General features: G+C 40.4%; 1 protein-coding gene across 1 annotated transcript in view; it reads left to right on the plus strand.

Annotated features, from left to right (window-relative positions):
* SLC6A7 (solute carrier family 6 member 7) overlaps positions 1 to 25818 on the plus strand; it is a 212776-nt gene that overhangs the window by 143431 nt on the left and 43527 nt on the right. The window contains exons 10-13 of the mRNA XM_082256632.1: positions 182 to 313; positions 823 to 922; positions 3605 to 3705; positions 14959 to 15126. Of these exons, the coding sequence (XP_082112758.1) occupies positions 182 to 313; positions 823 to 922; positions 3605 to 3705; positions 14959 to 15126 (501 nt within the window). The remainder of the gene's footprint in view (positions 1 to 181; positions 314 to 822; positions 923 to 3604; positions 3706 to 14958; positions 15127 to 25818) is intronic.

A 25818-nucleotide genomic window follows, 5' to 3' on the forward strand; every position in this document is an offset into this window, starting at 1 on the left:
ACGTCATTAAATCAAACTCTTGTACATACAATATATTCATTGCATACTAGTTAAGCTGTACATCTTAAGGTTGTTTACTTATTTAGCGCCTGCTCATCACATGACCTGTTACTACATGAGTGAATGCTGTAGACTTTTTTTCTCCTGTTTTCATTCAGGATATTATTTGTGTCCTCCGCAGTTTGCATTCATGGAGACCATTGTGACGGCCATTACAGATGAGTTCCCATATTACCTCAGACCAAAGAAAGCTTTTTTCTCCTTTATCATCTGTGTTGTGCTGTTTCTGCTGGGGTTAATCCTCACAACTGATGTAAGTAATTTCTCCAGATTCTGATTTTTCCATGGACCACTAAACCTAGTTCTACATAGACATGAAATGACTGAGCGTGAACCGGTGACATTCTCATTTCTCGGAGTACACTGCAGACCATCAGTCACCAGCCAGTGGTCCGTGGACCACTGATGGTGCACGAGAAAATTTTGGTGATCCCAAGGGGTTCTGCCGCAAATCAACATTGTGGCGGATGTATACCGCCCAATATTGTTTCCAGTGTTGTTCTTAATGCGTGCTAACAGTCAATACTGTCAGTGCGCATTCATACCCGATGCCTCCTCTGTAGTTCTGGTTTCTGTGAACTCAAAGGGAGCCGTCCCAAGTAGTAAAAATAACATATAGCTTTTCAAAATGTAACTGATAGAAAATTTAGTACTGGGTATTGTTGACCTGTACATTAGGCACTATTTGTTAATGATAACAGTGCAAATATATCATGACTATTTCTTGCCTGTAATACGATGTCCTGTGTTTTAATGCTCTAGGGTGGAATGTATTGGCTGGTCCTTTTGGATGACTACAGTGCAGGATTTGGCCTCCTGGTGATAGTAATCACATTCTGCCTTGCGGTTTCAAGAGTATACGGTAGGTTGTATTGCCTGTAATTACCACAATGACACTTCATGCTAGTGATCTGAGCAGCAGGTAAAGGGAGAGAAAAGGCTTAAAATGTACAGTCATTTTATACTCACTTTTCACTCTTCTGGCCATGTCTTGATATTTTCAGTCCTGAAGATTTGTCTAAATAATCTGAAGCTGACAACTTAATTTATGGTGAGTGTCAGTGGTTCAGTCATCCACTGGTACCTTATAATATTTTCAGGTCTCTGATAAAGCAGTCTTCTTTATCAGATCTTGGCTATAGCCTCTGTCAATTGGCTTCATGGTTAACGATATGACTTAACCACTTTAGCCCCGGAGGATTTGGCAGCTCAAAGACCAGGCCCTATTTTGCGATTCGGCACTGCGTAACTTTACTGTAAAATTGTGCAGTTGTGTGATGCTGTACACAAACAAAATTTACATTCTTTTTTTCCTCACAAACAGAGCTTTCTTTTGGTGGTATTTGATCACCTGTGCAATTTTAATTTTTTGCGCTATAAACAAAAAAAAGCGACAATTTTGAAAAAATAACAATATTTTTCAAATTTTTTTATATGAAATTCTCAAAAAAATAATGTAAAAATCTAAATTATTTAACATTTTAGACTAATTTGTTTTCTGCTACATATTCTTGGTAAAAAAAATCGTAATAAGCGTATTGGTTTGCGCAAAAGTTATTGCGTTTACTAACTACGGGAAAGATTTATGTAATTTTTATTGTTTTGTATAGTAATGGCGGCGATCTGCGTTTTTTTTTTTTTGCTGGACTGCGACATTGCGACAGACAGATAGGACCCCTGACTGACATGTTTTACACTTTTGGGGGTACCAGTGACATTACTACAGTAATCAGTGCTATTAATATGCACTGTTACTGTAAAAATGACACTGGCAGGGAAGGGGTTAACTTTATTGGTGATCAAGGGGTTAAGTGTGTCCCTAGGGGCGTGATTCTAACTGTTAGGGGGCATGGCTAGGGGAGTAATCACAGAGACATATGATCCTACATAGCAGGATCGCATAGCCTCTGTCATTACTTCAGGGAGAATGACAGACGGCTGTATTTACATCAGCCATCTGTCTTTCTCCCTCTCCTGTGGAAGATCGCGAGTGGCCGGCGGATATCGGAGCCATTGATCACCTACAGGCTCGTGGGTGAGCGACGTAGGTCTACGTCGCTTTGCCCAGGAGAGGCTGACTGCCGCAGTAAATAGCCATGCGAGGGTCGGCAAGTGGTTAAAGGTAAAAAGGTTTTAAAATGTGATGATTCACTTTAAGGTCCTTTATACACATTATGCCACAATTGTCAGATTAGGCCACTTTAGATATCATTTTCTGATACTCTATTGCTAATCCTGCAGCCAATAAGGTATTGCTGGGTGCTAGAGGGAGTTGAACAATGCTGATGCACATTGGTCAGTCAGTGGATTTAAACCCCATTTATAAAATCTGACTAGGGCACATATATGTATATCTTTAGTGTTTATCTATCTCTCTCCAAAGCTCTAAGTCCAGTGTCTTTCTGCTGCTCCTTTCCTCTGTTATCAGCCTAATAACTTCTGACAAGCTCTCTGATACAGGAGATAAAAGCAGCTGATGTGTTGGGGAAGGAACTTAGAGATATATTATCAGAGAGCTGGTCTATTCACAGCACAGCTCTGCAAGTTTCTTTATTCTTCTGCCTATGTTAAGTGGGGGTGTGTGCCTTTCCTCCAATAAGCTCTTACACAGTGTATGCCTAGACTCCCCTCCCACTACTGAAACAGGAAGAAAGGTTAGCAACACCATGTGCAGTTTCTAAAGAATATAGAAAGCACAGCAGGTACACATGTAAAACATATGTAGGGAGATTTGTCTCATCTCTGTGTATCATCTGAGGCTGTTCACTTCACTGAGTATATGTGGGGGTTTACATCCACTTTAAAGACCTGTGTCGATGACATCAGATTAAGACACTTCTGTGATCATTCACAATGCATTGCCATGTGTAATTGACCTGCCCCAGGTGAGTTTGCATTCTCATGGCTATCATGGGAATTTAAAACTAATTTAAAGATAACAAAAACCTGTTGACACAGACCTTAAAGCGTTAGTAAACTGCCCCCAAAAAAAGAAAAAAATGGGCACCCTGCAGCGTTATACCATAATATGTCTGTATGCACTGCAAACTAGCACATTATGACAGGCTTACCTACAAACAGAACCCTCTAGCACAGCACTGTCACAGCTCCCCTGGCGCTTTCAAATTACCTGGTTTTCTTTCCGGGTTCGTAGGCCTTGGTTTTTTTAATAGCCGGAGTTGCGATGATGTCACTCCCGCGCATGCATGCTGAAGACCTGGCCGTTGGGCTCTGCATTCTATGGCATATTGTATTCCCTGGAATGCAGAGCATCACTACGCATGTGTGGGTGATGTCAATGGCTATTGCTGATGTGAATATCTCCTAAACGATGTCCGTTTGGGAGATATTAATTGTACCTATGGGTAAGCCAGATTGTAAGCTTACCTATAGGTACAAGTAAAGAGAGGGCCTTTACTTCCACTTTAATTTGGCTGCTTGCTTGTCCAAAACATCCTACTTTCACATGCTTGTCTTTGGACTGGTAGGAAACCGTGAACATTAAATTGCTGTGAATGAAACTTTGTTATGTCCATTTATCTAGGAATAAAGAGTTTTTGCCGGGATATACAAATGATGCTTGGATTCAAACCGGGTATATATTTTAAAGCTTGCTGGGCATTTTTATCACCAGTTACATTGATGGTGAGTAGAATGGACATAATTGATATTTTATTTTTAACCTAAGAATGTGGCATATTTCATCAAAAAATCATAAGATATGTAAATACACACAGTCCTGAACTATATGCACTGCCAGACTCTGTAATGCCAAAACAATTCTGTCCAGTCAGTACAGCGGTGTACATGCAATGCAAGCCATACACTGTTTTACGCTGCTGGTCATATCAGATTCCTCTACCCTCACAGTCGTGACAGATGGAGAACTGCCCCCTGCTGGGACATCGTATTCTAACAGTGGCACCCACCGCAGTCAAAATACACTGATCAGCAGCTGCAGCTACTTACCCGTGGCTGATCAATAACAGAAACATTTCCAACATGTCCCTTTGACATATTGGGCAAATGATCCAAGTCTCCTGAACGAAAGCAGCCATACCCTGATCCAAATTTAATCAATCTATAGCCGACTTCAGTGAAAGGCATATACAGGGTATACAGTATATGGCATGAATGTTTACATGCTTTTCATGTATAGTAGATGGTATGCAGATGTAAGTTTTATCTTTTATTTTGTGATCTAAACCTCAAAGTAGAACTGAAGGCAAAACCTTTTATTTTGGATACAGTAAGGGAGGATGATATCCTCTGTCATGTTTTTTTTTGCTATCTGTGTCTCTTTGGAGATATTTCACCTTCACTTCCTGCCCCAAAAAACAGGAATGGAGAAAAATCACTGGTTGTCCCTAGAGTCAACAGAACTAGTATCTCCATTGGAAGATTCCCCCTCTATTACTGTTCTGGGGACAACCAAAAATGTGGGATTTTCTTTTACTTTCACTTTTAATGATAATGGAAAACAGGACAAATAGAGGAGATGGTTCTCCCTAACAGGGAACACAGAAAGCAAAAAAAAACAAAAAAACTGACAGGTGTTCTAATCCCTCTCAACTCTATCCAAAAAAAAAAGTTTCTCCTTTAGCTATATTTTAACCACTTAAGCCCCGGAGGATTTGGCTGCTAAACGACCAGAGGGCATTTTGCGATTCGGCACTGCGTGACTTTAACGGACAATTGCGCGGTCGTGCGACGCTGTACCGAAACGAATTTGGCGTCCTTTTTTTCCCACAAACAGAGCTTTCTTTTGGTGGTATTTGATCACCTGTGCGATTTTTTGATCACGCGCTATAAACAAAAAAAGAGCGTCAATTTTGCAAAAATAGCAATATTTTTCCCTTTTTTTTATATGAAATTCCCCCAAAAAAAAATGTAAAAATCAAAATTTTTTAATATTTTCGGCCAATTTGTTTTATGCTACCTATGTTTGGTAAAAAAAATCGCAAAAAGCGTATTTTGATTGGTTTGCGCAAAAGTTATTGCGTTTACTAACAAAGGGAAAGATTTTTGTCATTTTTGTTGTTTTTTTTTTTAACGCGTAATGGCGGCGATCTGCGATTTTTTTTGCGGTACTGCGACATTGCGGCGGACAGATCGGACCCTTGACTGACATTTTTGACACTTTTGGGGTTACCAGTGACATTTCTACAGTAATCAGTGCTATACATATGCACTGTTACTGTAAAAATGCACTGGTAGTGAAGGGGTTAACTTTATTTGAGAGGGAGGGGCTGTGTGTGTCCCTAGGGGCGTGATTCTAACTGTGATTGGCTGTGGCTTCAACTGTATGAGGAGTGATCAATGGATCTACATAGTAGATCCATGTGATCAGCTCTCATACAGAGAGGAGAATGACAGGCAGCTTGTTTACACAAGCTGCCTGACTATCTCCCTCTCCCCCGCCGATCGCAGAGTGGCCGGCGGCGATCGGGTCCGCCGGTCACGCGCGCAGGGGGGTCCGTGACCACGCGGGAGCGGGAGCGCGCCTCCGGCGGCGCGCGCTCGCTCCCTAAACCCTCACAGGCGAGCGACGTAGACCTACGTCACTTTGCCTGTGAGGGGCTGACCGCCCACGTAGATAGTCGTGCGGCGGTCGGCAAGTGGTTAAGGGTGCTTTATCACCTGAGAAATCTTGTATTTGACCCTGATATTTTGCTAGATTGTTAAAGAAACAGATGTATTCAGCATCCTATACAACTGTAGCCTTAAGCCTCGTACACACGCAACGATTATCGGCTGACCGATTGTCCGACTTTTGTCCAAGTTGTGTTTTGTTGGTTGGAATGTGCCTAGACTGCACACAAATTTTCTCGGCCAACAAAATTCTACTTCAGAAGTGATGTCATGTGTTGGTTAGCTTTCTTTGTGTTTTTTCTTCACTGAGCATGCCCAGACTTGCTCATCAGTTTTTTCCTTCTCGAAATCTGTACTGACTGCACGAAAATCGGCCGTTGTGTTGACGGCCAACAAAAATTTTATAGTCTGCACACCAGATTTTTTTCGTCCAAAAAGTCAGAGTTGGTTGTCGGAAGCATCATACTAACAAGCCGAAAATCGGCAGATCGGACGTTGGCCGAAAATTCCCTGCCAATTTTCGACGCGTGTGTACGGGGCTTTACTCAATAGACATGGAATTGGAAAAGGCAAAGCCATGGTTTTTAGAATAAATAAATAAAAATGAACCACATTATTGTAAGGTCTCAGGGGGGCCATATCAACTAAAGTTCCCAAGCAGAACTAAACCTACTAGTTTAACTGTTTCCAAAAAGTACGTCTAAGTTAGAAAAGTCCAATAAATGTTAATTAATCCTTAAACACTTAAGCATTCACACGTGTACACCCTCTATGGACAGATACAATTTTTACATTTCATGGGCCTGTTTATTTATCACTAACTTTCCCATTGCTTAATATAAAAGATATTTAAGACAAACAAAGCTTTTTTTGGTGATATTGTCTTGTTAAAATTACTTTTCTTTTTTGTATGCATGCCATTGACAACAAACATAATAAAACTTAAAAAAAAAAAACTGTTTTATTTGCTTTAACCACTGTAAGACCAGGCTTTTTTCTGACATTTGATTTACAAGTAAAAATCAGTATTTTTAGCTAGAAAATTACTTTAAACCCCCAAAGAGACCCTGGACAATAAAATGGCAGTCGTTGCAATATTTTATGTCACATTGTAGTTGCACAGCGGTCTTTAAAACGCAATAAAAAAAAAAAAATCTGAAAAATTAGCCCAATTTTTTGTATAATGTAAACGTTAATGTTACGCCAAGTAAATAGATACCTAAGCTTTAATGCTTTAAGATTTTGCATGCTTGTAGAACAGTGACACACTTTGGTACTACGGTAATCTCCAAAGGCAACGCTTTTACATGTTTTACAATTTACCTGTTTAGAGTCACAGAGGAGGTCTTGCACGAAAATTATTGCTCTCACTGTAACGATCGCAGCGATACCTCACATGTGTTGTTTGAACAGTGTTTACATATGTGGGCGGGACTTATGTATGCGTTCGCCTCTGCGCGCAAACATGGAGATATGGGGCACTTTTTTTTTGGGGGGCACTTTATTAATTTTTTTCATATTTATTTTACTTTTTATTTTTACACTGTCCCTTTATGTTTATTTGATTTTTCATCACTTTTATTCCTATTACAAGGAATGTAAGAATCCTTTGTAATAGAAATAAGCATGACAGGTCCTCATCTCTCATTTACTTAAAAAAACAAAAGAAAAAAAAATATTGACTCTTGAGCCAACTAAGGTTTAGGCACAGCGCATCCCTCCTGTGATCTCTATATCCCCCAGACACAGCAGATCACTGTTACCTGTAACCGGGTATCATGTGATTGCTATGATTGGTTTCCATTCTTGAACAGCTTGCTTACTGTTGTGATGTGTAATTGGCCCACAGCAATCACATGGCTACCTGGCTACCAATACCAAGTGATTAGCTCAGCCAATCACAGATCACTACCAAAGCAAGCTGTTCACAAATGGGAAACCCATGCATAATATCTAAAGCTATTGCTTATACCAGGGTTTCTCAACCAGTGTTCCATGGAACCCTGGGGTTCCTCCAGAGGTGCTAGGGGTTCCTTGAGCAATGAGAAATTTCTGCCTCTCAGATAAGTTCCCACTGACCCATTGATCTTTTTTAGCTATCTGTAGGGTGATAAATCTTCCCAGTGTCCACAAGTGTAAGAAGCATTCTTCAAATTGACCATCAAACGAATGTATCATGAGTTGTAGGTATAGTAATTTGTAGCAGGGGTTCCCTGAGACCAGAAAGTTATTTCAAGGGTTCCTCTGTGTTGAAAAGGTTGAGAAAGGCTGGCTTATACAGTGATCTTCACTGTATAAGCAATAATAGTGTAAAAAAAATAAACATATTCCTGATCATTTCCCCAATGGATACTGAGATGATGCCCAAAGAGGAGGGCAGAGGAGGGCAGAGGAGGGATCTGGGGTCTTTAATTTTGGCTTGGGGTTCTACCTAAAATCCGTACCAAATCGCTTAGGTATGAATGGGGCCGAAAGCAGAACTAAACCTTTGTATCCTGTACAGGCAAGGAAGCTGCCTGCTGCCTTAAGATTCATGTCTTGAATGCAGGGCTTTTTTTCAGCTGGAACTTGGTGGAACTCAGTTCCACCACCTTTAGCTCAAGCCCTCTGCTCCCTACTCACCACTATCACTTGTAAACCCAGAAGTGTGGCTTCTGTAATTACAAGTGACAGCTTGTCTCCCAATTGCTCCCACAGATCTGATCTCCTGAGCTGCTCCCACAGGATGTGCAGGATGGGGACAAGGTAGATTCAGGTGCCTGGGGTGCAGTGCAGAAGCCAACATCCCCCCTGGATGATCTCCCTGCCAGTGAGAGAGAGAGGCAGAGCCACCTACAATGAGCAGGGAGTTACTAGAGCTGGCTGGGTGCTTCCGTTTATTACAGGAACAAAAGTAAGGCATGTGGGAGATGGTGGAACTTTTAAGGTGGGGGGAGAAGATTGGTCCAGGGGCAATGGATGGGGAGGGGGGGGGTGCAGAGGTCAGAGCTGAAGAGGAGTGAAAGTGAGATGTGGATGGGGGATGCAGAGGTAAGCAGCTGTGGAAGAAGGCTGAACTCTGCACTCTGTATGCTGCGTGCCCCTGAACTCTGCACTCTGTATGCTGCGCGCCCCTGAACTCTGCACTATGTACTTAGCGCACCCCTGAACTCTCTATGTAGCACCCCCCTAAACTCTGCACTCTGTATGTAATGCACTCCAGGTATTTAATGCCCCCTTAAGACCCTCCCACTAAAATTTTACCACATCCACTTGCAAGGTATGTGTTTGGGTTAAGTTCCTATTTTCTGAGAAAAAAGCCCTGCTTAAATCGAACTTTTCTGAGAACAGTTAGGCCTCTTCTTTCACACCAGCAAATCCATCGGGTCCGCCTGTCAGTTTTTCAGGCAGGCCCGATAGGACCACCCATTGTACTCTATGTTCGCCATCAGGCCATCAGTTCAGATGACATGCAGTCCATTTCCCTGTGACCACCCTATAGAGGGGAGCGGACACAGACCAGTCATCCTTCTGCACAGCGGGGATCAGTGGAGAGTTCCCCTGCTGAGCAGGCGGATTCCGCGTAGATGGATCAGCTCTGTCTGAAAGAGGCCTTAAAGTGATCTGTTTAGTTCCAGTTTAACAGGAACAAATTTGTTTAAACAAAAAGTTGATTTTTTTACTTGTCACATTGCTTTAAGGTAGAAATAAACTCATCAATTTAATGATTTCCCAGTTACATTCAAAGCATGTCATGATTGAAAACTGTTACAGTTATACTATTGTACTTACAAGTGCAGCACCATGACAATCACAGAACAGGCAGAGGCTAAGGTGCAGCTTCCTTGGCTGTAAAGAATTGGAGGGTTTAGATCCCCCTAATCTGACATTATATAGAGATAAAATATCAGCCTTTTTGATCCGAAGATGAATGGAAAAGAATTATAAAAGTAACAATGTTAGTTTGTATTTTTCCCACATGTTTCTAAAAACCGTGTCAGAAGTTATATATTTATTTTTTTTTTAAAGCCAGCAGCTATGCCAGCTGATGTATTTTCCCAGCAACTTCCAACTGTCAAAATGACAGTTGCTGGCATGGCCATGCTTGGCACGCCCATTGTCACAACTGGTTAATCAAAAATACAAATATTGTTTTCTGCAATGTTTCCATTTATTTTCTGCTTATAAGTATATACACAGTGTATTCTATGTTCAAGGCATGCTGATTACTGTCTCAGTAGCCAGTGTGCTTTTCTCAGCTCTCAAATGGCTGTTGTCATAGCTGACTACAAGTGCACTACAATGGCAACTGTATATCTAAATAAAGGCTAAGATGGCACCATCTTTAGAAGACAGGAGGGTAGGAGGGTATTGTTTTGCTTTAGGGGCATACAAATTACCAACAGATGCTTACAAAGTAATAATTGCCAGTAAAGCCATGATAACCATATAGAATATAGAGAAGGGTGTGGGGGAGGGGTGCTTGATTTATATGCTTTTCAATATTAATGCAATTATCCTTGGAATTCCAAAGACATATTATAAATGTGTACATACATATCCTCTCAATGCTTAACACCTACACAAAATGCACAGACATCATTCTTACACCCACTACATGTCAGTGACAGGGTGACCATCAATCCCCTGTTTTAAAACTATAAAAAAGATATATATAAAAAAAAAAAAAAAAAGATATAATCATCTGAAACAAGCAATGTGTTGAAAGGCCAATGAAGCAGGCACGCTGAGGAAATCCCCGGGATTGCGTAAGTGACAGCTTGCAGTATCCCCAGGGTTACTCAGACACCCCCCCCCCCCCCTCTTCTGCACACCCATTGCAGTCCCTCTCTATAAATACATTCTGCTCTGGACAATTGATTAATTGCATCATTTACACATCATAATTCTCAACAAGGCAGAAAGCCTTTAAAATATAGCGTCTTAAATAATCTGTAATGTGCATCTGTTTTACCCTTTTATTTATTGCAATGTGACAGAACTGGTAAGGTAATATTAGGTGACTGTGTCTGTGATGACCTTATTTTATCTTACTGTGTGCATAACGTCTCGCATACCAATGTGTGGGAAAATTATACAGTGGTTTTCTACCTTGAGCCTATTGTATGTGCCAAAAAAAAAAAAAAGGAAATAGGATTTGTCCAGGTGCATAGTGTGTTTTAATGTCTGTGTTCTCGTGTATCCTGCAATATTTGTCAAAAGATAATCGCAGCAGCAGATCATTTTGGAGTAAATATGAGGTCCTGGGTCCCATATCTCCATTAAGAGTCCAGACCCTTGGCAGTAAAGGTTCAGTCCATCCAAAAATTATATTTTAATTATGCATGGTGGTTTTACTTACCCCATCACTTCTTACATCTCTTTGGGACTCTAGCAATGTGCTCCTCCTTCACATATTCTTACTCTTTTACTCTTACTCTTTTAATTCATCTCTATTCTCTGTAGAGTAAAATAAATGACTTACAGTTATAGGTAAGATAAAATGCATAAAGAGAGTAAATGATTATAGAAGATTGGCAGATGTATGAACTAAAGCCTCGTACACACGCATCGAAATTTGGCAGGGAATTTTCGTCCAACGATCGATCTGCCGATTTTCAGCTTGTTAGTATGACTTTTCGGCCGAAAAAATTCTGGTGTGCAGGCTATAAAATTTTTGTCCGCCGTCAAAACACGGCTGATTTTCGTGCAGTCAGTACAGATTTCGACAGGGAAAAATCTAATGAACAAGTCTGGGCATGCTCAGTGAAGAAAGAACACAAAGAAAGCAAACCAACACATGACATCACTTCTGAAGTAGAATTTTGTTGGGCGAGAAAATTTGTGTGCAGTCTAGGCACATTCCAACCAACAAAACACAACTCTGGACAAAAGACGGACGATCGGTCGGCCGATAATCGTTGCGTGTGTACTAGGCTTTAGGCCAAGAGAGCTTTTTAAAACTATTGACCAAGGAAACTAGTAGCTACTTCAGCCCACAGTTGTCTTTTTTTATTTTTTTCCAAAAGTCTTTTTTTTTTTCCAAACAAGTTTATTATTAATGTAATAAAAGGATACAAGGTTTACGAACATTGCATGTACAACAACATGAAGGTAACACAGTTGTCTAACCATAGCTGAAATATAAGTTTTGAGTGGACTGACAATTTAAAGATCAGTAATTTTATTGCAAAAAAAAAAAAAAGTCGTTTCGGTTCGCGCATGAACATCGCAAAAGTTCGGACCCGAATTGCGAACCCTATTAAAGTCTATGGACCCGAATTTGAAAAATCAAAACTGCGCAGAAAAAAAGTTTTTACAGGAGAAGTGATTTTAATGATCCTTAAAGTGAAATAATAAAAATGATAAATTCCTTTAAATATAGTGCCTAGGGAGTCCCCTTAGTCTGCCTGCAAAGTGACGGATTTGTACCATCTATAGAACCTGCTGCAGCAAAACTGACATGAAAAAAAATGACATTTAAATTGATTTTCCCAGCTGAAAGCTTTTAACCACTTCTGGACCAGAAGATTTCCCCCTTAATGACCAGGCCATTTTTTGCGATTCAGCACTGCGTTACTTTAATGGACAATTTCGCAGTCGTGCCATTTTTATTTTTTGTGCTATAAACAAAAAAAGAGCGACAATTCTGAAAAAAAAAAAACAATATTTTTCACTTTCTGCTATATAACATTCCCAAAAAAAAAAAATCTAATCTAAATCTATTTTTTTCATCATTTTAGGCCAATTTGTATTCTGCTACATAATTTTTGGTATAAAAAATCTCAATAAGAGTATTTTAATTAGTTTGCGCAAAAGTTATCTCGTCTACAAACTAGTGGAAAGATTTATGTCCTATTTATTTTATTTTTATTTTTTTTACTAGTAATGGCGGCGATCAGTGATTTTTAGTGGGACTGCGACATTCAGACCCCTGACATTTTTGACACTTTTGGGGGGGACCAGTGACATTACTACAGTAATCAGTACTAAAAATTTGCACTGTTACTGTAATAAGGACACTGGCAGGGAAGGGGTTAACCTAGGGGCGATCAAAGGGGTAAGTGTGAGCCTAGGGGGGTGTTTTCTAACTGTGTCGAGGGTGGGCTTGTGAAATGAATACAGAGACCTGTGCTCCTAAATAGGAGAAAAACAGGAGCTCTGCATTGATACCTGAGAGAACAACGGTCTGCTGTGTTTACAACAGCAGACCACCATTCTCTCTTCACGGGAAGCGATCGCGGGTGCCCCCCCTGTGGATTGGCTTCCCCTCTGGCGAGTAGGTGCACGCAACCTCAGGATCGCACGCACCCTCAGGATCGCTCCCGCGGACCGACGTATTATTGCTGGCAATTCAATAATAAGAGAAAAAATGGCCTGGGGTCCCCCAATCCATACTAGGCCCTTTGGAGCTAATATAGATTTTACGGGGAACCTCATGCCAAAATGTTTTTTAAAAAAGGACCTGGGTTCCCCCAAAAATCCACACCAAACCCTTATCCCAGCATGCAGTCTGGCAGGCCAGGAAAGGGGGGGGCGTGAGCGAGCAACCTGTTGGCACTGCCCCCTTGTGACATTACTGACCCGGCATGCATCGGTCAGCAGTGTCGGGGCAGTGTCACCAGGTGATGTCGCCAGGTGACCTATTGAGGAACTGTCACATTGCGTAGCAGGCAGATGGCAGGGAGCCTTCGTCAAGGGTGGAGCTTTTTTTTTCTTTTTTCAGGTCCAGCAGTGTGCCGGGTGGTGGCGTGATTGACGATGGATCTACACTACTTTTTTTAAGGGATTTTCAAAAATGTACCCCTTACTCATTCACCAAAATGGTGGCCTGGGATCTGGGGCCCCCTTGTTAAAGGGGGCTCTCAGATTCTGATAAGCCCTGCGCCCACAGATCCCACAACCACCCCCTAATGTTGAGGGCATGTGACCTGGTACGGTTTACTCGCCTGCCAGGTTGCATGCTGCATGGTCTGGTATGGATTTTGGGGGGAACTCCACGCATTACACTATACTCACACGACACTATAATCACACTACACTTTACTCACACTGTAATCACACTACACTGACACCTGTTACAAAAACACTAACTAGCTATCAATGAGCCCTGCTCTATCTATCTCCAACAACACACTGCAAAAGGTTCAGGTGTAAAGGAACCCTTTATAGTGTGGGGTGGGAGTGTGAGCACTGAGGCATTAATGGGGAAAGTCATTATCACTTTGTCCAATTAGGGCTCTGACAGTGCTCTTGTGCCCTGATTGGGCAAAGCCTTGCACCTGACCTAGAATGCACTAGGGCGAACGGACGAACAGGCAATGTTTGGGCCGAACCTTTGTTTGGCTCCAACTGTTTGCCCAACTCTATAGGAGAGCAATAACCCAAGAATTATATGAGTGACTTATGATGACAGCTAAAGTTAAGCTTTCAAGAAGTATCAGTTGTTTTACTAGGCTGCAACTTTAATTCAAAATAACATGCAGAGCAGTTTTGGTGTGATGAAGGCATTGTCAGGTGGTCAAAGATTGTGTGCGATATTGGTCTGTTTTTGGCCATTCAGGATGAGCACAATTGAAAGTATTTATTTACCTGGAATTAGATGAAATTCAAAAGTTTTCAAAGAAACTTCACCATACGAAAAATGTGCTGGATTTAACTGGGAAGGCAAAGCTGAATTGGGAAGGTTTTTTGGTGTTTTTTAAAAATTGCATCAGGCTTCAAATGCTTCCTGGGGGTTACAAATTCACAATTTAACTATCCTGGATCAGTTCTATTGCAAAAAAAAAAAAAAATTATTTTAACCAAACACAGTAAAAAACAAAAGCAAAATAAAATGTGTAAAACAACAGTATAAAAATAACGATCTAATTAAAACAAACCAAAAAAAAATCTTGGCTACACAACTTAATCTGCAAAAATTGTCCCACTACAGTAAAAATTTTGCAGAAGGTGAAATCAGAATTTTGCTAAAACCACTCTGCTTTTCTCTATTGGCCAAAGAAGTAAAATGTGGCATTGTTGATGTTAGTATGAGTTTTACCACCCTTAAGGAGTTAGACTTTTTATTTCAGGAGTACAATATAAAATGAAATGGCGTTGACTGAAGCTGGGAACCTGGAGGATACATCAACGCTGAAGACTTTGAGAAACATAAGATGTGCTTCTACCAGTCAGAATTTTTCTAAAACTAAAATGTATTCTTTGGTTGATTTATCCTTAAATGATAAGAAATAATATCACAGTAATAACTGATGTTGTCACAATATTTCAAGTCAGAAACATTGCCATTACAACATTGTGAAATGTTTGTTTATATTCATCCAGGGCCTCTTGGGTTACAGCATATTGAAGTATCAGCCCTCCCAGTATGGCAGCTACCAGTTCCCTCTCTGGTCAGAAGCATTAGGGATTCTCATGGGTCTTCTCTCTTGCATGATGGTGCCCATTGGGATGCTGGTTGCTATATTAAAAGAAGAAGGGACACTCTGGGAGGTAAGTCGTGCATGCCAAAATACACAGTAAGGTCAACTATTAGGTTATTCCTTTTTATTTTTTTAGAATATCTTGCGTAAACCTCTTATTTGAATCCAAGTTGCAGGCACTGAAAAGTGAAAAAAAAAAAAAAAAATTGTACAATACAGTATAGCATATGTTTTTCAGTTCAGTTATTGCTGAGCTGGTAAGAAAATATTTTAATTAAAATAATGTTTGGTCTTTGGGATGTTTTCAGATATACAAATTGGATCACATTTAACATAAATCTTAATAATAAAAAAAAAAAAACTTTTAATGTATAAGTATTAAAATGCATGTTCATGGGGGCAGCCATATTTGCTAATATTCAGGCTGCAACATCAGCTTGTCAGTGCTCCACAGCGCACTTGATTTCACTCTACATGCACCTCTTTCTGTCTGCTAGGACAAGAGAATGTCTGTGTTAGCTGATCATGTCATTTTTAACAGTTGAGGGATAGTTTAAATATCCATAGTTCTAAAGGAAACCCCTTGGGTATATGGGACTTTATAGGTAACCAGATATTAGAACGTATATAGGTTTAGAGTTTAATCCAAAAGAAATTGTGTTTGAATAATATCAAATGATTTTTATTGGCCAAAAGGCTCTCAAAAAAAGTGTTCACAAGCTATAAATAATAAATAAAAATACATACAGCCAGATTACATACAGGCTTAACAAACAAAATGTATGGTACATAAAAACATGGATTGGACTACTTGTTGGAGTAGTGTATAACCAACGCGTTTCGATAAATACACAAGTTTATAATATAGAAATCTTCATCAGGGATTTTGTACTCCACTCCTGAAAAGTATAACAAAAAAATCAATATCCATCACAATTAACAATTTTATTCAAAAAAAACAAAAAGGTCAAAATCCTATGCAATGCGTGACATTCTCCCATATAGGAGCAATTTTGTGATATCCTCCCCCCACATGTGTCCTGAAGCATACCTGGTATCCAAACATTCCGAAAATGTCCTCTTTTGGTATACACTCCCTTCTCACCAAACGGAAGCAAGAGCCACATAGAGAATAATTATAGTCTTCAACCTAGTTTAACTACTTAAGCCCTGGAAGATTTTACCCCCTTCCTGACCAGGGGGTTTTTTGCGATTTTTTTACTGCGTGATTTTAACGGACAATTGCGCGGTCGTGCAACACTGTACCTTAACGAATTTCACGTCCTTTTTTTCTCACAAACAGAGCTTTCTTTTGGGGGTATTTGATCACCTGTGCGATTTTTTGATCATGCGCTATAAACAAAAAAAAGAGCGTAAATTTAGCAAAAATAACAATATTTTTCACATATTTTTATATGAAATTCCCAAAAAAAATGTAAAAATCTAAATTTTTTAACATTTTCGGCCAATTTGTTTTATACTACATATGTTTGGTAAAAAAAATCGCAAAAAGCGTATTTTGATTTGTTTACGCAAAAGTTATCACGTTTACTAACAAAGGGAAAGATTTTTGTAATTTTTGGTGTTTTTTTTTAACGAGTAATGGCGGCGATCTGCGATTTTTTTGCGGGACTGCGACATTGCGGCGGACAGATCGGACCCTTGACTGACATTTTTGACACTTTTGGGGTTACCATTGACATTACTGCAGTAATCAGTGCTATACATATGCACTGTTACTGTAAAAATGACACTGGCAGGGAAGGGGTTAACTGTATTGGAGAGGGAGGGGTTAAGTGTGTCCTAGGGGCGTGCTTCTAACTGTGATGGGACATGTCTACTATTGTAAAAACAGAGATCAATGGTTCTACATAGTAGAACCGTCTGATCTCCATTTTTACACAGGGGAGAATGACAGGCGGCTTGTTTACATATGCCGCCCGCCTTTCTCCCTCTCTACCGACGATCATAGTGTGACCGGCGGACATCGGGTCCGCCGGTCACACGCGCGGACTCCTCAGTGAACGAGCCGGGGCGGGCACGCGCCTCAGCGGGCGCGCGCTCGCCCGCTATTGGCTCACAAGCCGGTCACAGACTAGTGATGTATATATACGTCACTCTGCCTGGCCGGGGCTGACCGCCGCAGTATACCTACTTGCGGCGGTCGGCAAGCGGTTAAATATCCAAAACACAGTTATGAAAATAGACTAACTTCTCTTTTTAAACCCTTAGAAAAACACAACCAAAAGGTATGCAGATGCCAGGTTACAGCTTTGCTGGGCCCATGCGTGTTCTAAGTATGTGAATCATTCAGGAGTCAACCAAGAATAAGAAAACAACCCCAAAGACACATTCAAATCAGTCAGTGGCACATTTCCATCTGGACAGCAGTAGCTAAGGGAATAACAGCATTGTTGTTTAGGTGTGGAGCTGTATTCAAATCCCGCTTTAGACAGTGGCTATATGTTTTCCCTATGCTTGTGTGGGTCTGCACCTGATAATGCAGTCTCAATCCTAAAAGACTGTTAGTTTAACTAACTTCTTTCCACGTCCCCTCTAATTTATGTGTAACTCCCCCTCTAACAAACGGCTGGTAAATTTGGTTCTATTTCCCCCTCTGGAACACACACACAACCAGACACGCAGCGTTTTCTTCCTTCTTCCACTGGTTTAGAAAACAGTTTAGAGATTCTTTTTAGGGTTTTTTATTTATACATGAACTTGTATAGGGAATAGGGAGCATGGGATACCCCGATGAACTGCTACTGAACAAACTTGTCAACTTTTGGCTGCCCTCCAAACACTGCTGGCTGCACTTCTGGCTGCAATGATGAACAAGTTGCTGGCTGCACTGCATCCACTAAATGTCCCACAGAACTTCTAATGCTGATGGAGACTTGTACTCTCTAAGGAGGTTAAAAGCTAGACACTGTCACATCTCCTCAGCATTGGGGGTCTTTTACTCACTTAGCCACAGGATCACTGGTTGCCTCCTGCCGATATCCACAGGCTCTATCTAGTAAGGGAGATGTAGACTCACAGCACTTCAGGACAGTTGAACTTTTTCCCACCAAATTCCACCTGGCTCTCTCCAGTGAGCTTCCTCCTGACCCAGTTGGATCCATGGACAATGAGTGTGTGAATAAGCCTCCCAGCTTAGTCTAAATGGGACCTTAGTGTCTTCACAAGGGCTTCTCTAGCCCTCCTGGCTCAGGGGCACAGCCCCTGCACGGGGGTCTCCTCCTGCAGGTCTGGACCCAGGAACACTGCACCTTGTTGCTCAGGCCTTCTACTATTTATGGGCTCCACCTTCTCAGCACACCTTTCCAGGGATTGGCTGGGGTCTCATAAATATTCAGGCTGCCTGTTCTGCTCCCCCTCCAACTATAATTTTAGAAGCCTCTAGAAGACAGAGGAAGTAACAGAAAAGCAGCCTGTGAAACACAGAGCAGCCCTAAGCAATCAACTCCTAATCCACAGAACACAGAAGAGCCAAAATTATTTTTTTCCAGCAGCCTACACTATTTTGAGGCAGTGCTAAATAATGTATGTATAAGAGTAGTAGGAGTGAGCTCCTTCAAGGCACTGAGGTAGGTGTACCTAAGTGCTGTACAATGTATCAGTACAAAATACAGTATCCAACAAAAGTGAGTACACTCCACACATTTTTGTAAATGTTTTATTATATCTTTTCATGTGACAACACTGAAGAAATTACACTTTATACAAATTTTAAATATTGAGTGTACAGCTTGTATAACAGTGTAAATTTGCTGTCCTCAAAATAACTCAACACACAGCCATTAATGTCTAACCCGTTGGCAACAAAAGTGAGTACACCCCTAAGTGAAAATGTCCAATTTAGGCCAATTGGCCATTTTCCCTCCCCGGTGTCATGTGACTCGTTATTGTTACAAGGTCTCAGGTGTGAATGGGGAGCAGGTGTGTTAAATTTAGTGTTATCACTCTCACTCTCTCATACTGGTCACTGGAAGTTCAACATGGCACCTCAAAGAACACTCTGAGGATCTGGAAAAAAAGAATTGTTGCTCTACATAAACATGGCCTATGCTATAAGAAGATTGCCAAGACCCTGAAACTGAGCTGCAGCAAGGTGGCCAAGACCATACAGCGGTTTAACAGGAGGTTCCACTCAGAACAGGCCTCGCCATGGTCAACCAAAGAAGTTGAGTGCACGTGCTCAGTATCATTTTCAAAGGTTTTTTTGGGGAAATAGATGTATGAATGCTGACAGCATTGCTGCAGAGGTTGAAAGGTTGGGGGGTCAGTCTGTCAGTGCTCAGACCATACCCTGCACACTGCATCAAATTGGTCTGCATGGCTGTCATCCCAGACGGGAATCCTCTTCTAAAGATGATGCAAAAGAAAGTTTGCAAACATTTTGCTGAAGACAAGCAGACTAAGGGCATAGATTTCTGGAACCATGTCCTTTCATCTGATAAAACCAAACTAACCTTTTTGGTTCAGATGGTGTTAAGCATGTGTGGTGGCAACCAGGTGAGGAGTACAAAGACAAGTGTGTTTTGCCTATAGCATGCATGGTGGTGGGAGTGTCATGGTCTGGGGCTGCATGAGTGCTGCTGGCATGGGGGAGCTACAGTTCATTGAGGGAACCATGAACGTCAACATGTACTGTGACATACTGAAGCAGAGCATGATCCCCTCCCTTCAGAGACTGGGCCTCAGGGCAGTATTTCAATATGATAATGAACCAAAACACACCTCCAAGACGACCACTGCCTTGCTAAAGAAGCTGAGGATAAAGGTGATGGACTGGCCAAGCACGTCTCTAAACCTAAACCCTAAACCCATATGTGGGGCGTGGTCAAATGGAAGGAGGAGGAGCGCAAGGTCTCTAACATCCACCAGCTCTGTGATGTCATCATGGAGGAGTGGAAGAGGACCCACCCTGTACTAACTTTGTAGTATCCAGTCTTTGTATGCACATAGCCATAGCAGAAAGGTAAGCTAAGGAATCAACTTGTAGTTTAACATTGACCTAATAAGGCCATGTGGCCATATTAGGTCAATGATGTCAAACGCATCCCCATCCCTTAGTGCAAGGGTCTCCAAACTTTCTAAATAAAGCCAGTTTATTGTCCTTCAGACTTTATCTGGGGCCGGGTTGTGGCCATTGGGAGTAGAAAATGTCCCATTTGTCAGTGGGAAAAAAATAATGCTTAATAATTTTAGTGGGAGTGTTTGTGCCTTATCATTGGTGTCAGTGGGAATAATTGTACCCCATCATTGTTGTCATTGGGAGGAATTGTGCCCGATCATTGGTTTCATTGGAAAGATTTGTTCCCCTTTCTTGGTGTCAGTGGGGAGAATTATGACCTATTGTTGGTATCAGTGGATGAAATATTGCCCCAAGGGCTACCTTCTTGGTTTAGAGCAAACCCAGGCTCATCCTTAATCACCAGCATTGAGATACAACAAATGGTGAAAAAAGATGGGTCTTAGCACACTAAAATGCCAGTTAGGGTTTAAATCTGCTTTAATTTTTTGAGTGGGAAAACCCTGTAGCAATGATTAGAGTTGACTAAGAAATATCGTGGTATTATTGTGGTTATGCTTAATACTATTGCTCCAGTCAAACATATATGATGTGGGCTAGACAGACCCTGTTTTACCTATAAAACAAAAAAGCCTTTGAGAATTTAGACATGATGGACTTTAAAGTACCTTTACTAAGTGAATATACACTGTTCAGATTACAAGATAAATGTTGATTTTGCAAAATGAATGTTCACTGAGCTTACTAAGCAGATGAAGCTCTGCTCATTACACTAAAAAGTATACTAAAAGTCCACATGATTGGGTATATATATATATATATATGTTTTATTATGTTGTGTGTATATATATATATATATGTGTGTGTATATTATATATATATATATATATATATATATATATATATATATATATATATATATATATATATATATATATAACTTGGTAGAAAGTTGTTCCTTTAAAAGTAATAGCAAAAGACTTGGCTTCAAAGAGTTTGCTTCAAAAACAGTTGGATGTTTTCTCAATGCACAGAATAAAACTGGATATTAATATTGATAGAAATAACACTGTAGAATGTTAGTCCAGGGAGTATATGATTGCCTGTGGGGATCATAAAGAATTTATTCCCATATTAGAGAAAATGTAAAGCTGGAATTTAGATATAAAAGACACAAATTCATGCAGCTCTGTATTCAATAATACATAATTAGCCTCTTGTGGACAGGCGACAATATGTCTGGTCCGCTTCCCTATGGTTTTTGGAGGAAATACTGGTATGACCTCTAGCAACTGAGCTCCAGTGCATGCTTGAATGGGCAAATTCTTGTGATTGTGCATTGATTGGACACAGCTGATTAAAGATAAAAAATAGAGAGCCAATGAGAGTTGCTCTGAACCATGTGATAGTTGCGACCAATCATAGCATCTCAAAATGTAAACACAGGCTGCAGCTAGGCAGCAGTGTATAACTTACTGGCTGGTTATCAGGAAGTACTGTTTGCTGTTACACACGATTGGTGTGTAAGAAAAGAGAAAGCCTCCTAACCACCAGCCACAACCATTGCACTACAGTGACAACAATAAAAAAAAATACAAATCATAAATGACAAAAACCTTACAAACTGAAAATCTAAAATTAAGATATACAATATAAAAACAATATTAATTTATGTATATAAAACAAATACGTTTTAAACATGTATATTTGTATAAAAATAATATTTATATGAAAAAAAAAACACCTACCAAGGACTCCCTGCATTTATAAGAATCTTCTTCATCCTAATAGTCACTAATAAAGCAGTTTATTTTGAGTTAATTATTTAAATCCTTAGGTGCCAGTTTGCATAAAGTATATTTGGTTTCCCTCTTGATCTGGATGGAGGGATGATCTGGTAATGATGAGATGCCTGGAAGTTGAGGTGTAATGTATACAAAGTGAATTATGGCAGTCATGAGAATGGTCGAAATATATTTCCGGTGAGTTTTTTTCTGAACTAGAGGAATCTCACAAGCACATACGGTGTTTGGTAGATAGTATGGGAAGAAACGCAGCACTTTTTTTTTTTTTGCACTATTGGATATTTCGAGGACTTTTTTATTTTGATGTTAATGCATTTTTGTGTCAAATTGTAATATTTTGGAGCACAGTGCTACTATGAAGTTGAGGGGTACTTTTACTTTGCACACCTTTATTTCATATGTTGATTATTTTTATTCATGAATAAGATAGGAGCATCGAATATAGGTAGTTTTATGTATTTATGTATATTTACATTTTTATTTAATACACATATTTTTTTTCACAAATTATCTAACTTTGTAACGCGGCTGTCCTTTGGAGATTTTTAATAATAAAATACACCCTTCTTGTGTCATTAACACATGATCTACAGCATATTCCAGCCTCATCCTGTTTCTGATTTGACTTGTATATTAACCTATTATATTATTCTATCCTCCATGGCCAGTATAAACAGTACAATGTACCGAGTTCCACATTATCAAGTGCCATTATTTAACACCCTCGTTACCAGCATGTTTATTCGTTTCTAAAAATTGTGAAAAAATATTATATCTTCTTGGGGTATCTACTTTGCAAAATGGGGTCATTTTAGGGGATTTCCTACTGTCCTGGCACTTTTTTTTTCAAATTTGTTGGTATTTTTTCCTTTATAGATCCATTCCTTTATATATTAAACAAATAAAACGTAGAGGTTATTAATACCACAAAAATAAATTTCTGCCTCCAAAAAAAATGATATAAAATTAATTTGGGTATAATGTTATGTTTTGCATAACAGTAATTGTCAGTCAAAGAATTTCAGTGCTGAAAACTGAAAAATGGTCTGGACAGTAAGGGGGTGAAACGTGCCAGTATTAAAGTGGTTATATTACTTTTAAATGCAAGAAATGTGAATACCTGAATCTGATCTGATATCAGCTTTTTTTAAGTCCTTGTACAGCAGAGCAAAGACTGTGGGGGGTCTTTTCTATGTAGTGCAAGGGCCTGCCGGATTGCATACAAATTGAAAGTGTTTAGGTTTGACCTCATATTATATGGTTTTGGTAAGTCTGCAGACAAAAGTCTGCAGATATTCTGCACGTGTGTATGGGGCATGAATCTAGATAAAATATGTTCTGCTGACCTGCCCGACAGGGGTGTGTTGTGTGATAAACGGAAACACAAATCCTTTGGCAGGTAAAATATCTCTCTTATATTTATTTGTTTTGCGTATTTTGTTGCTTGTCTGAAGTTTATCTTTAAACATACTTTATAAAGGTGCTTTGCCTCCCTTTTAATCAATTGATAATTCAAGAGTCTAGGAAGGAAAGGTGCATTTGTTTCATTTATGTTTTCAGCCTGGCTAACAACAAAACCACAGTTTGAACTATAGTATATATACAGATGGACCACAGGGCTGTAACATTTCCAAACCAATTATTCTATGTCAGACACAATTGTGGAGAAATGTCAATGTACTGCATTAATGTTTCATTAAAATGTTATTATTAAACCTTTATTCATTACATAGCGGTCAGCTGACATCACTGCCTGTATGTGGCCTTAGAAGTGAATAAGAACCCTTTACAGTTTATTTTTCACAAAAGAAATCAACAGGACAAGCATTAGAAAAGAACACTAAAATTAGAATTGGCCAAATAAAATCCCTCACTGTTGGAATATAGGTGATTTCGGCCCTTGTTTGAAAATGCTACTGAAGACTACCACATACAAATAGTATAAAGAAAGTGTTCTACAAACCTGAAAGTTTCCTTGAAGCCCTTAACCCATTGGGTTGTCATCTTTGGTATGTGTTGGTTTACAGTAGAACTAAAGGCAAAAGCAAAAATGGCATATATGGTGCAGTTTGTTGCTACCATTACCAAAGTGATTGTAAACCCTCACATATACCAATTAAAGTGACAAGCTTCAGGTGATATACAGAGATAAAACAAATCCTCCTACGTAAGTTGTAAGCTGTTTAATTGCATCCCTCTTTCCTCTATAGTCTTCTAAAACAGGGCCATCTTAATGCATGTCCTTGGGAATTGCCCAGGGGCCCCAAGTGCATGGGGGCCCCATGATAATCTTGCATTACATCATATTTGCCAACTGTCCCGGATTTTCTGGGACAGTCACGTTTTTACTAAGCTGTCCCGGCTACTGTAGCTGTGTCCCTGGTAGCGTCCCGGAACCGGCACTGTGCCCTCCTGATTCCAGTATTGTGCCCTCCTGATTCCAGTATTGTGCCCTCCTGATCCCAGTATTGTGCCCTCCTGATCCCAGTATTGTGCCCTCCTAAATCCAGTATTGTGCCCTCCTGATCGCCCTCCCCACCCCCCATCTTTTCTTAGCGTTTACAATTCATTTTTTGAAAGTACCAATAAATATATGTTTAATTATATCAGCTATTTATACTTTCATTTTTGAGAGTAGGTTTGTAAATTGGGGAAGCCTGGTAGGGGCCTTGGTGCATTACTTATTTTACACAGCATCTCTCAGCAGCAGAAAACAGGGGAGAGCAATCTGATGTCAGACACACTGCAGAGCTGGAGCAAAGAGCTCTGTGAAATCTGATAGCTAACTGAAGGGAAGAGATAACCCCTCCCTCTCTAACAGAGCTGAGTAGCTTAATAAAGCGGAGTCTATGGGTCACCTGCTGTGTGTGTGTGTGTGTGGGGTGGGGGGGGGGAGGTTTTGCTGGCCAACTCCTGGAAGGTTAAGATGTCGGCTTAGAGCTTTATTAGAGACTTTTGCAGATAGAAGAGGAGTCAGAGAGGAATAAGACTAAGTACTTAGTGCTTTGGATTCAGACTGATATACACCATAGGGGGATGTGCTTTGTCCACTTTTCATGTTGGATGTTTACAACCCTTTAAGCGGATTTTGTCCCCCCCCCCCCCCAACATAGTTTAACTCCTTTTTGATCCCACCAGTAGATTCCTTTTTTCCCACTTTCTGTAGGGTAAAAACACTGTCATCCTGTGAACAGTGGACAAGCTACTTTTAAATCGACATGTAGTTTTAGATGGGCTTTAAGTAAGTGACAAACATATTAAGACTGCATTCACACCTCTGAATCGTGGGCAGATTTGCCGTGATTCTGCCTGTGACTTCAAGGCGCCAAGGTGTAAATGACAAATCATAGAACGCACATTTGAAATGCCATTTATTTGAATGGCACCTAAAATCGTAGCGCAGTTCTGCGGCGATTGTTTCACAATGAATCGGGCTGCACTCGCTGCAATCCGCATTGCGGGAAGCATGTCGCCCAAAAGTTGCTCCTGAACCTTTTCTTGGGTCACAAGCTTCAAAACAACATTATGTGTCACAGTGTCTGTGTTATATAAAAAATATGCAGATTTCTACCTTATATTAGAGCATCTCCCGACACATGTGACTCCTCGGCTCTCTCCTCTCCCTGGCTGACAGCTATAGCGGGAGGGGCTGAGAGCTCCCACTGACTTCAGCTGGGCAGGAGAGAGGAGAGAGAGCCGAGGGGTCATGTGAGCGCTGGGAGACGCTCTGATATAAGGTAGAAATCAACATCTTTTTTTATATAACACAGTCACTAGGACACATAATGTTATTTTACAGAGGGGATTGTATGGTTATACTGTAGGGAAGGGAAGGGCTGGGGAGTGGACAGAGCTGACAGTCAGAGAGGGGAGGGGGAGGGGAGGGGGAGAGCAGAGCTGCGGATGACGGAGGCACATA

Source organism: Pelophylax lessonae (genome assembly GCF_965119305.1).
Source record: "Pelophylax lessonae genome assembly, chromosome: 4".
NCBI lineage: Eukaryota > Metazoa > Chordata > Amphibia > Anura > Ranidae > Pelophylax > Pelophylax lessonae.